General features: G+C 45.3%; 1 protein-coding gene across 10 annotated transcripts in view; it reads left to right on the top strand.

Annotated features, from left to right (window-relative positions):
- Brca1 (BRCA1 DNA repair associated) overlaps window positions 1-11812 on the top strand; it is a 49287-nt gene that overhangs the window by 4996 nt on the left and 32479 nt on the right. For 8 of the 10 annotated variants that reach the window (XM_010642996.3, XM_010642993.3, XM_010642988.3 and 5 more), the window contains exons 3-6: window positions 6040-6093; window positions 9352-9429; window positions 10271-10359; window positions 10909-11051. In XM_010642996.3, coding sequence (XP_010641298.1) covers window positions 6040-6093; window positions 9352-9429; window positions 10271-10359; window positions 10909-11051 — 364 coding nt within the window. Of the gene's footprint in view, window positions 1-6039; window positions 6094-9246; window positions 9324-9351; window positions 9430-10270; window positions 10360-10908; window positions 11052-11812 lie in introns of those variants that run through there. The other 2 variants (XM_010642995.3, XM_010642994.3) reach the window with 2 other exon arrangements.

Here is an 11812-nt window from a genome sequence, read left to right as displayed (position 1 = left end):
TTTTTTTTTTTTTTTTTTTTTTTTTTAATTAATTTACTTTCCTTCCTTACCAAGGATTAAATCCTGGGCTTTGTGCCTCAAACACCACCTGAGATAAATCCTCAACCCTTTATTTATTTATTTATTTCCTGAGGGTACCAGGGATCGAACCCTACCTTGCACTTGCAAGGCAGGTGGTAGAACTACTGAGCTAAATTCCCAGCCCTTTCAAATTTATTTTTATTTTTATTTTGTTTTGTGTAATTTATTTATTGAAACAGGGTCTTGCTATGTAGTCCAGGCTGGTCTTGAATTTAAAGTAATCCTCTTTCCTGTCGCAGCCTCCCAAGTGCTAGCATTACAGGCGTGCCCCACTATGCTCCACTTCCCCTTTTTTGTTTTGAGACAGTGTCTCTGCTCACTGTTACCCCGCAGAGCTCGAACTTGTGGTCCTTCTGCCTCAGTTTCCCAGAGTGCCGGGTTTATGGTAATGCGCCACCATGCCCAACTCCCCACTATTTTTTTTTAATGGTGATGATTAGTAGTGGGTAACATTCAACAAATAAATTTAAAAAATTGTATCAGTTGCACTAACCTTTGATAAAGGAGGGTAAATTCAAGTGAATTTGCTTTTGTGCTCCAGCAAAGTTGTTTTTTATGTTTGGAATTAAGTTAAGATTTAGGATCGTGTAACTGTGTTCTTGGGGATATAGGGTTTATAAGTAACCATCCTCTCCTTACCCCTCAACATTTCAGCCCAACAAAGCAAGAGCTAAATGAGATTTGCAGCCTCATTTACAAAACATCAGCATCGCAGAAGCAGGAAATAAAATTGTAGGAAAAAAATTGCTTTTGAAAAAGGACAAAACTTACTCATGATAATTATAGAGTGATCAAAAGTCTTCGATAATGTGGCGTTTGGGTCCATTTATTTTGCATTCCCATGGGACTCAGTCATAAAAAATGTAATGTTCCTTCTCACTCTGCCAAATTAAACCATCAATTAAAAAACTCAGATACATAAAAATTAAAGATGCAAGAATGAAAGTTACTGCTAAATTTTTATTTTCTGTCAGCTATTGGATTTTCCAACTTTTTACTATTCTTCTCCCCCGCCCCCTCTGTTTTCTGTTACACATAGACTGAAGGCTAACTTTTAGTCATTGTTCATGTAGACTGATTTATGTGGGAAGTTTCAGGTAGGGGCTGTACCTGCTTCTCTGTCATTTTCTTTTGGTTCTGAACATTGAACTCAGAGCCCTGTGTGTTTTAGACAAATGTTCTCCTTTGGCTACACCCGAAAGCTTTTACTTTACAATGCTTACAGTCCTTTTTCTTTGTTTTTTTGGACAAAGTCTTGCTGTGATGCCTAAGCTAGTCTGGTTTTGATATTGGTTTTTGAGCCAGGGTCTTGCTCTGTAGCCCAGGCTGGCCTTGAACTCAGGGTGATCCTCCTGCCTCCGCCTCCTGAGTACTGGGTGATAGGTATGCACATCCAGGCCCAGCTCTGAGGCTGGTCTTGAATTCCGAGACTCAAGTGGTCCTATCACAAGGCTGGGACTATAGGTGTGTGTCTCTTTGCCTGCCTCCACTGGTTATTAAGATAACTGGTAGCTTTTTCTAGCTTTTTACATGTGACTATAATATTTCTGACTTTCAAAAAAAGTTGATAGGCTGGGGATTTAGCTCAGAGGTTCTGCTGCCTGCTGCTAAAGTACAGGATCCCGAGTACAGTCCCTGGTACCCCCCCCAATTGCTAAAATGAAATTACAGTTTGCTTTTCAAACATAAATATAGCTTCTTTATTCAGTGAATTATCTAGTGAGAGTTCAGAATTCAAATATGTAATGGGCTTAAAATATGATCTGGTTTGAAAACTGCTTGAGCCCCTTGAATCTCTTTTGTAGTAAAAGAGGGGGTTGGAGTTTGCTCTCGCTCCACTCCTGTTTATCCGCAGGCTCCTCCTACCCAGTCATTACCTTTTCCACGTTGGAGTTTCATCTGCTCAGGGTTTGTGTTTATGGAGTGTTTGTATAGTTTGGATTATAATTACCGTACTGAAATATAATTATTTCAGGGTTGAATCATTGGTGAGAATGAAAGCCATCTGGTGCCACAGCTAAATCCAGTTCCTCTTTTCCTGAGAATTTCTTTGCTGTCTAGCTTGTCTTATGAGTAGTGATTTAGTGACAAATTGCAATTCTCTTTGTGGGGACCGTTTTCCTTTTTAAAGTCCCGTTTCTTCCCAGTACTAATGCTGACCTGGGCATAAGTCCCTCTTGCTGGGAAGCACCTTCCCCAGCATCTAGCTGGTCTCACAGCTGCCCCAGAAGCCCAGCACGGTGGCGGCAGAAGGAAACTGAGGTGGCTCTGTTAGAACTGTAGGCCTGTCGTCCCCATCTTTTCTCCAGATCCTTTTCCAGAAGTTAGGTGTTCATTGAAGAGAACCACATCCCTGTCACCTCTTTAATGTCCTGCCTGGGCTTTGCCAAGGAAAACTGCCTTCTGAAGCCCCCACTCAGCAAAGGTGGAAGCCTTGAGGTCGCCCCTGGGTTCCCAGCTGCTCAGGTAGAGCTGTCTGCACAATGCTGTCCCCAGCCACCCTAGGTCCTGGCCTGTCTGCTGTCCTCTGCCCCTGCTGGGTTTTTCTCCCACCAAGGGTCCCACAGCTGGTTCCCTGCACTGTTCTCTTGTCCTCCAGTGTCTTCCAGTGAGGCCTTCGATAACCACCCTGGGTCCCCCTCACACACACAGCTCTCCGTGTTGCCTTTCCTCTGCTCTTTTTCTCTTCAACACCGATTCCCATCTGTTCTTAGTTATTTCTCATCTCACCTGTCTACCACAGCTAGAATGTGAATTCCATGAGGGCAGGCATTAGGGTGCTCACCACTGTATTCCAGTCAGAGTTTTCATATAGTAAATGTTTAATATTTGTTATATGGCTGGGTGTGGTAGTGCACACCTATGACCTCAGCACTCTGGGAGGCTGAGGCAGGAAGATCACAAGTTTGAGCCCACTCTAGCGATCTAACCAATTTAGCAAGAACTGGTCTCCAGATAAAAATTAGAGAAATGGCTGGGGTATACAGCTTGGTACAGAGGTTCTGGATTCAATCTCCTGTAATATGGATATACATGGGGGGGGGTCTGTACTTTAAGCGACTTTCAGAAAGACAGATTTTTGTGAACAGAAAGGAGGGAATTTCCTTTAGGGAGTGTTTTGTTTTGTTTTGGTTTGGTTTTTTGAGACAGGGTCTCACTATGTAGTTGAGGCTGCCCTGGAACTCACCATGTAGCTAGCCCAGGCTGATCTCGAACTCACAGCAATCCTCCTGCCTCAGCCTGCCGAGTGTTGGGATTACAGGCATGCACCACCATGCCCGCAGGGAGTGTTTATTAACAGTGTTTTTACAAAGTAATCAGAAACCAAACCGTGAGCCTCCTAAAGTGACGTGATGAAGTACACAGTGCCACTTGGAGATGTTCTTGCCCAGAAGTGGAACCTGACTTGGATCTCGCGGTAGGTGCTGTTTCCTGGAGATAAGGAAGTTAGAGAGGAGGCCCAGAGCACCAGCACTGCAACTAAACCTGAGTCCTAATGTTTTAGTGGAGAAAAAACAATCTTTTGTCTTAAAAAGAAAACCATAGTAAAGGAGCTTTCTATGATACAAACAGCCTGCCACTGTTCACCACCCGAACCGGAGGGACCGCTGAACCACACATGGGGCTGCAATTGGCACAATCTAGAATGCAGGAAATGCTGCCTTTAAATGATCTAGTATGGCCTGGTGTGGTGGCACACGCTACACCTGTAATCCCAGCACTCCGGAGGCTGAGGCAGGAGGATCACTGTGAGTTCTAGACCAGCCTGGGCTATACAGTGAGTTCCATGTCGGTCTCAACTACATAGTGAGACCCTGTCTCAAAAATAAAATAAGTGATCTAGTGTGTATGTATTTATTTTTGGTACCAGAGATTGAACTCAGGACCTTGTACTTGAGAGGGATCTAATTTTTAAATAAGTGGCAAGAAGGAAACACAGACCCCCTGCGGATGAAAGAAGACTTGAGGTGTATGAAGCAAAGGCAGCGTGAAAATGGCTTGGGCACTGATGTCGATATGCTGAACAATTAAAAATAAATTGTATGACACAAGTTGAAACATTACTTGTCTATTAGATGAAATAAATGCAATCATTCATTTTTAGGAGTAATAGTGGTTTTATGCTTAGGCTAAAAAGTCTAGCGTTTTGCACTGGTGCAAACCTGTAACCCTGGCTACTCTAAAGACAGGCAAATCGTAAGTTCAAGGCCAACCTGGACAAATTAGCAAGATTCTGTCCAAAAACAATTTTACAAAAAAGGCTGGGGATTACAGCTTGGTGAAGAGGACTTGTCCCTGGGTTGAGTCCCTGGAGCTGCAAATATGAAATGACCTGTTGGCCTGTGTTTGTTTACAAACTGTCCAAGGTGGTGGCAGGTGTGTGTATGGACAGGACAGGGCTCGCCAGTGGTTGACAGTCATTGAAACTGGGTGGTGGTACACGGAGTTCATTTCATTTATGGAGGCGGACGGGGGTCTCACTATGTAGCCCAGGCAGGCCTCGAACTCAGTCCTGCTTCAGCTTCCTGAGTGCTGGGATTGCAGTCGTGCACTACCACGCCTGGCCCATTTCACCATATTTATAAATGCTCAAAATCTTCCACATTGACTCAAAAGGCAATCACGTGCCCCGAAAGTTCTCTGAAGTAATCCAGAAGAGATACACAGTTGTTCCTCTTTCTGTGGGGGTAACATTCCAGGAGCCCAGTGGACCTGGGGCTGTGTAGCCAGAAGCCTGTGCTCTGTTCCCTCAGGCAGGCAGACCTAAGACACGCTTGCAGTTTCCACTTCCTGGCTTAGCTGTGCCATATCCCATTGCCGGCGTGGCTGCTCCTGCGCTTTGGGGCCTTATTAAAGGAACTGACTGCCACTTGGACACAGCAGTGCTTGTCACTTGACATTCTGATAACCAAACCCTCCGCCAGGTGACGAACGTGGGCAGCCTGTACCCCCAGATGGGTGATTCATGTTCCTGGAGAAACCATGCAAGACTTCTCCCTGCTGCTCAGAGGGACGTGCCATTTAAAATACTAGGATGCTTTCTTTGTGGAGTTTCCCATTTCATATTTTTGGACCATTGTTGACTACAAATAAGTGAAACTGCAGAGAGTGAAAATATGGATAAGGGGAAACTACTGTGAGCGAAAGGTTTTTCTTTGTAGAGTTTAGCATTTACTTACATTGCAGGGGGTGTGCTGAAAATGATAGCTCAAAAAAGTGCTATGGGAAGACTAATAGGAATATTATCAATTAATGTTTTAACTGCTGATGACAAGCCAGATGTGCTGCGCGCCTGTAATCCCAGCAGTCAGGAGGCTGAGGCAGGAGGATTGCCACAAGTTTGAGGCCAGCATGGGCTACATAGCGAGACCCTGTCCCACCAAAAAAAAACCAAACCAAAAAAAAAAGCTAATGACAATATAGAACACTGAAAAGATCTAATTTTTGGAAGTGCTTGGTTTTGTTTTTGGGAGGGGGCTGTTTGTTTCTTGGTTTTGTTTTGTTTTTCTCATGGTGCTGGGGATATAGCCTAGTGCCGCATGAATGTGGGGCCGGTGTTCAGCAACTGAGCCACATGTCTGGCCTGTAACTGTTTTAATGTCTGAAAGCTCAGGAAAGGCACAGATCATATTTTCTTCACTCATAGCCTAGCAGACATTTAATAAGTATTGAAGAAATTTAAAGCCATACTGCTGGGCATGGTGGCGCACACCTGTAGTCCTAGCACTCGAGAGGCTGAGACAGGAGAATCACTGCAAGTTTGAGGGCAGCCTGGACCACATAGTGAGTTCAAGGCCAGCCTGAACTACATAATGAGACCCTGTCTCAAAAAATAAAAAATATAAAAATAAAAACCCTAACTCACCCTCAGTTACCATAAATTTCTTTACTCAAAATATATTTATTTTTAAATAAATTATCGAGCCTAATTTATGATTCTCTTTTCCCTCTTTCTAGTCTGGAATTGATCAAAGAACCAGTTTCCACAAAATGTGACCACATATTTTGCAAGTAAGTTTTAAGTGGCTTTTGTCACTCCTTTATTAGCTTTGTGCTTGTTCTTATGATACAGGGAAAACTGGACATTGTAGAGGCTTTCTTTAGCTTATTCTGTTCAGTGACAATGAAAAAATCCAACTCAATGCTGACAGCCATCACAGACAGGCAGGCAGTCGCAGGCGTCTCCCGGGGGCTATTGGCACAGCTTACCTGTGTGTGGGAGGCGTGTGAAATCCTCCTGTACAGCTGTTTGGTTTTTGTGTCCAAGGGTGGAGGAAGGCCGCAAACAGTTGTGAAGTATGCTTATTGTGTTTCTGCCTCCCAGTCTGTTCTTTTCACCTCTGAGTGTCCTCTGCTTCTCCTCGAAAGTTCAGCATCCCCTGCTCCATGACCCTCGTGAAGATAGGAGGGGTCCGAGGGCAGTTTCTGCACAGGCTGAGATTAATTCACACCAAGGGTCCCAGTCATGCGGGCTCTACATCTAGACCCAGAGGGCTGGCCTTATACTTGTTTGGCTCCATGTCCAGTTTTCAGTGAGTTTTTAAAATAATTTTTCTCTTAATTGATTTTTTGTTTTTGTTTTTTGGTACTGGGGATCAAACTAAGACCTTGCACTTGCGAGGCAGGTGTGGTACCACTGAGCTACATCCCTGGCCCATTGCCTTTTCAGTTAACAGAAGAGCCAGGATGTAGCTCGGTGGCACTTCTCCTGCCTGGAAAATGCAAGGTGCTGAGTTTGATTCCCACTACCAGAAAAAAAAAATTCAAAGTAATTGAAAAGGCAAACTATGTACCTAGTAGTGGGTTTATTAAAACAGTGGTATGGACATGGTGTATTTTCTCATCGCTAAACCCTTGCCTCCTATTTCCTTTCCCAGAGACGACTGTGGTTATTAACTTCATATGTATCCTTTCAGAAATTTTTTAACTTGGACTTTGTGAATTTCCTAACATTCTTTTTTTTTTGGCGGTGGGGTTGAGACAGGGTCTCACTGTGTAGTTGAGACTGACCTGGAACTCACTTTATAGCCCAGGCTGGTCTCAAACTCACAGCGATCCTCCTGCCTCAGCCTCCTGAGTGCTGGGATTACAGGCGTGTGCCACCATGCCCAGGTTTAACATTCAATTTTAAATTCAGTTGTAATAGGAAGTAGGGGTGTGCACTTTCTCTGGGAAAGGTCCATAATTGTCACCCATCTTCTGCTGTTTGCATGATGTAGACAGGGGGACAGCTGCTGCCTGAGGATAACGAATTCTGGCTGAAGCTGCAGGAACCTGTTCCCTGTGGAGGGTCTGCTCGGCGCCCCCCTCCCCCACCTGGTCTTCCTCCCGCTGCTCCCTCTTTCCTTCCCGGCCCTCTGTCCCCTTGAGAATCTGCAGCCCATTTCTTGACTCTGTCCCCGGCGCCCTGCTGGTTTAGATCTGGGCCCAGCAGCTTCAAAAGACCTTTGGGCTCCTCCCTGGCCACATGCCAGAGCAATACAGCTTTCTCTTTCTGCTTTAAGAATTTTTACCTTTAAAGCTCTGTGGACTCAGGAGCAGTATGTTGCCAACCAGTTTCTCACAGATGGATACTGAAATAAGAGAGGCCCAGTATTTAACAGGTTACTGTGTGTGTGTGTGTGTGTGTGTGTGTGTGTGTGTGTGTGTGTGTGTGTGTGTGTCCGCACACACGTGCACTGGGGATTGAACCCAGGGCGTGAACATCAAGCTACATCCCTAGCTCCCCCCACCTTTTTTTGGAGACTACGTCTCACCAAGTTGCCCAGGCTGGGCTCAAACTTGCCACCCTCCTGCCTCAGCCTCCCAGAGCGCTAGGATTGCAGGTGTGAGTCACCATGCCCAGCCAAAGCTTGTCTCACATCTTCTCACTGTGAGCCTTGTGTAAAACTTACATAGTACTTTCCTGTGGTCAGTGTACCACGGAGACTCCCTGGAGCCCCGACAGACACAGACCTCAGAATTCTTTCTCTGAGCGCTGGTGTTGGGCCAGTGCTCTGTTGATCCTTCAAGATGTCTCTTAGCTCAGTCATTTAGAGTCATAAAAATTCACTTCTGTTTTTCTTTTCTTTCCTTTTTGTGGTACTGGGGATTAAGCCCAGCGCCTTCACACGGAGCTATGTCCTCAACCCTTTCTATATTTTGTGAGACATTCTTGCTAAGTTGCCAAGGCGGGGCTCAAACCTGGAATCCCGCCTCCGCCTCCCGGAGTGCTGGAGTCATAGGCATGTGCCACTGTGCCCAGCTTCATTTTCTCTTTTGAGTTTAGTTAACAACTTTTATGTTTCTTCATGCGTTGTTTTCCTAGCATAAAGAAAGGTTAAGATCCCTGTCTTGGCTGGTTTTCTACACCCTACATCCCCTGCATTATTTATTTATTGTACAGGCTGCAGCAGCAACATCTCAGCTCGTTGCTCTACTGCATTTCATAGTGCTGTGACCGGGAATCCCTTCCTGCTGCCGCTCTGAATCGTTCAGTTGTACCATTGGTTAGGGTTATGCACAGATGCCTCTTGGTCCCATTATATTAGAGTGTTAGGGTATGGCCTCCATGCTGTGTCCTTAAAGAATAGAGATGTCTCAAGAGGCTGAGGCAGGACGATCTCACTGAGTTTGAGATCATTCTGGGCTACATAGCAGAACTCTGTCTCAAAAAAACGTAAATAACTAATTTGGGCAGAGGGAAGGGAGAAAAAAAATTGAAATATGTTATGTACCTGTACCAGTTCCCTACGGTGAATGTAGTCGTTACGTACTGAAGATGTTCTAACACAAGTTTAAGCAAATGAGTGAATGGATGAATGAAACCGAAGTGCAGCGCAGGTAGCTTTTGACACCCCCACCCCGGACTGTCGCGACCCTGTACGTGCCAGGCAGGTGCTGTGCCACAGAGACGCATCCCCCGCCCCAGGTGCTGAGTTTCCAACCTGATTATGGTCATTTCACATGCACTACTCAATTATGTCTGATTATGCAGCATGACATAATTATGATCGTTAAATACGCTGTATTAACTTTGTAATAAGTTTTATTTGATCATAACAGCCATATGCGCTTAAGTTCCGTTTTCATAGATTATTTCTTACATAGTTTGCTTTTTTGCTTATGCAGCATCTGAAGACAGTTGAAAGCACTGGTTGTAATTCACCTGTCATTACCTTGTAGCAACCCTTGGGAAGGTTATGAGATTATCTTTTCATGGCTGTTTGCCTTCTGCCTGAGCATGTTTTCTACAAAAGCAAGTGAGTGTTCTTTCTTTATTATTTCTAGATTTTGTATGTTGAAACTTCTCGACCAGAAGAAAGGGCCTTCGCAGTGTCCTCTGTGTAAGAACAGTGTAACCAGAAGGTGTGTGATTGGTGTCATGAGGGGGTTGGTGACAGCGGCCGCAGGAGGAGGAATCCTCTGGTAACATGGCCAGCGTTCTTTCCAAACCATTCACCAATAGGAAGTGTACAGAAGCGTGTGTAGCAGGCAGTGAATTCTTTCTACAGTTATTTTCCCGGAAGTTTTTCCTGACATCCACACTTGGTGGTTATTAGCAACTTTCACGCCCTTTTCCCCTGTCCGTGTACATCCAGGCGTAAACCCGCTTGGCGTCGTCCTCGGGTGACATCAGGGGCTTTGGTCCCCCTGGCCACTGTGCTCTTTCTTCGTGGCATTTTTTCTGCCTGACGGCATGCCTCTTCTGCCCCGGGGAGCCCCCAGCGGCAGGCACTTTGTCTCGGTACTGTTTCTTCAAGGCCCGGGGCTTGGAAGGTGCTTGGCCACTTGGCCACTTCCAGGAATGGGTGGCTTGTACTTTCCGTCTGCTTTCCTGAAGTCACATCTCTCTCTGATGTTGTTGTCTGTCTGTCCTCTGATTTGGTGGAAACCCTTGAGCAGCGGAGCTAGCTGTGAGGGATTCATATCTACCGTGGGCTTGCGGGGGTGCTGTGTGACAAAGTATCAGGCCTTCGGTAGGCTTACATGAAGGCAAAGAATTACAGAAGTGACCCATCCCGCCACACAGTTTATTCTGCCGCCAGTGGGGCCTTGGGTATGGTGTGAGGTGGCTGACAGCTCTGATCCTGTGTGTATGGTCTCTGCCGTTCCTGCAGAGACGACCTAAGCTTATGTTTGTTCCCCACTCTGCGTCCTTAAACAGGTGATAGTCTCTGGCTAAGTGTGCCTCTCATTTGAATTTCAGAAGCCTACAGGAGAACACAAGGTTCAGCCAGCTGGTAGAAGAACTGTTGAAAGTCATTCACGCTTTCGAGCTGGATAGCGGCTTGCAGGGTGAGTGTTTCGAGCTCGGCTGGCACCCTGGAAGTGTGTGGTTGTCGCCAGTGGGTAGGTGAGGACGGACACCTGGTGGTTTGCTATCTATTTAACTCCCTCCTGTCTGCCTCACACCTTATGTATCAGTCCTGAAATGCACATCTTCACCTCCTGGGGATTGGAAGCATTTTCCCATCAATAGTCTGCCATTGTTTAATTTAGCTCTTCCTTCATGATACAGAAAATGCAGGTGTGCTTTACGTTTGTTGCTGTCTTAGATTCAGTGAAATGTATTAATAGGAAAATTGATGAGTTTTAAAGAGGAAAAAAAAAAAGAAAAATAACTGACAATCTGTGAGTGTGTGAAGTGTTTGTTTTTTTTTGTTGTTGTTGCATTTTAACTTATGGGTCAGGCTAGGGATTTAGCTCAGTGGTGCCTCAAAAACTTGTGGGTACCCTTAATACCTGTAATAATCATTTTAACACAACAAAAAGCACACACAGGATTAATGAAAATTCTTAGTACATTTTTCCTAATTACACATTGTGTTTCCTCATAATTCACAGTTGCAAACAGTTACAACTTTTCAAAAAAGGAAAGTAATTCTCCTGAACATGGCAAGGAGGAGGAGATTTCCATCATCCAGAGTATGGGCTACCGGAACCGGTCCAAAAGACTTCACTGGGGTGAGCCCGAGAACCCCGGCCTGGTAAGGCATCCATGCTCTGCTCCATCTTTTGGTTGAGTAGTGTGAGTTGAGTGTGGCAGGTGTGCGAGGAGCCGTGTGAAAAGTCGGTGAGGAAGGCAGTGGGCAGTTCTGGTGGGCAGTGCCCTTGGCAGTAGGAGTCTGAGGCAGTCAGGAGGGCGAGGGCACCTGGCGTGGCTAGGAGAGACCTTGGGTCCCACCCTGCACCGGGGCATCGGCTCTGACACTTCTCTGGGTCCCTGGCTCCATGAGCACCTCGGTTCCTCAGCATAAAGTGTGTGATTGCAAAGGAAAACACAGTGACTTGCTCTGCCATTAGTCACGTGTGAATGCATAGTGGAGATTTAAAAATAATAGTTCTTGAGACTGGGCGTTCATTTTCCAGTAGATGTGAAAGGGCAAATAGGAAGAAGAAAAGTGTCCATAAAATAATGTTGGGCTTTTAAATGCTCAGGGCCGGGAATGTAGCTCAGTGTTAGTGCTGGCCTAGCATGTGCAAAGCCCTAGGTTCAGTCCTCTACCACCAAAGCCCCCAAACATAAATATGCTTTCTCCTACTAATTTTAGGAACACAAGGGTTTATTGTCATCATTTATCTTTTTCTTGTGAGATAGATTTCCTAGGTAGTTCACGCTGGCCTTAAATTCACTATGTACCTCAGGCTGGTCTCAAACGCTCAGCAGCCTTTCTGCCTCAGCCTCCCAAGTGCTGGGGCTACAAGCATGTACTCTGCTTTTTTTTTTTTTTTTTTTTTTTTTTTTTTT

The sequence above is a fragment of the Fukomys damarensis genome, unplaced genomic scaffold (assembly GCF_012274545.1).
Source record: "Fukomys damarensis isolate Sample0158 unplaced genomic scaffold, DMR_v1.0_HiC HiC_scaffold_13, whole genome shotgun sequence".
NCBI lineage: Eukaryota > Metazoa > Chordata > Mammalia > Rodentia > Bathyergidae > Fukomys > Fukomys damarensis.
This window is presented reverse-complemented; position numbering and strand designations above follow the sequence as displayed.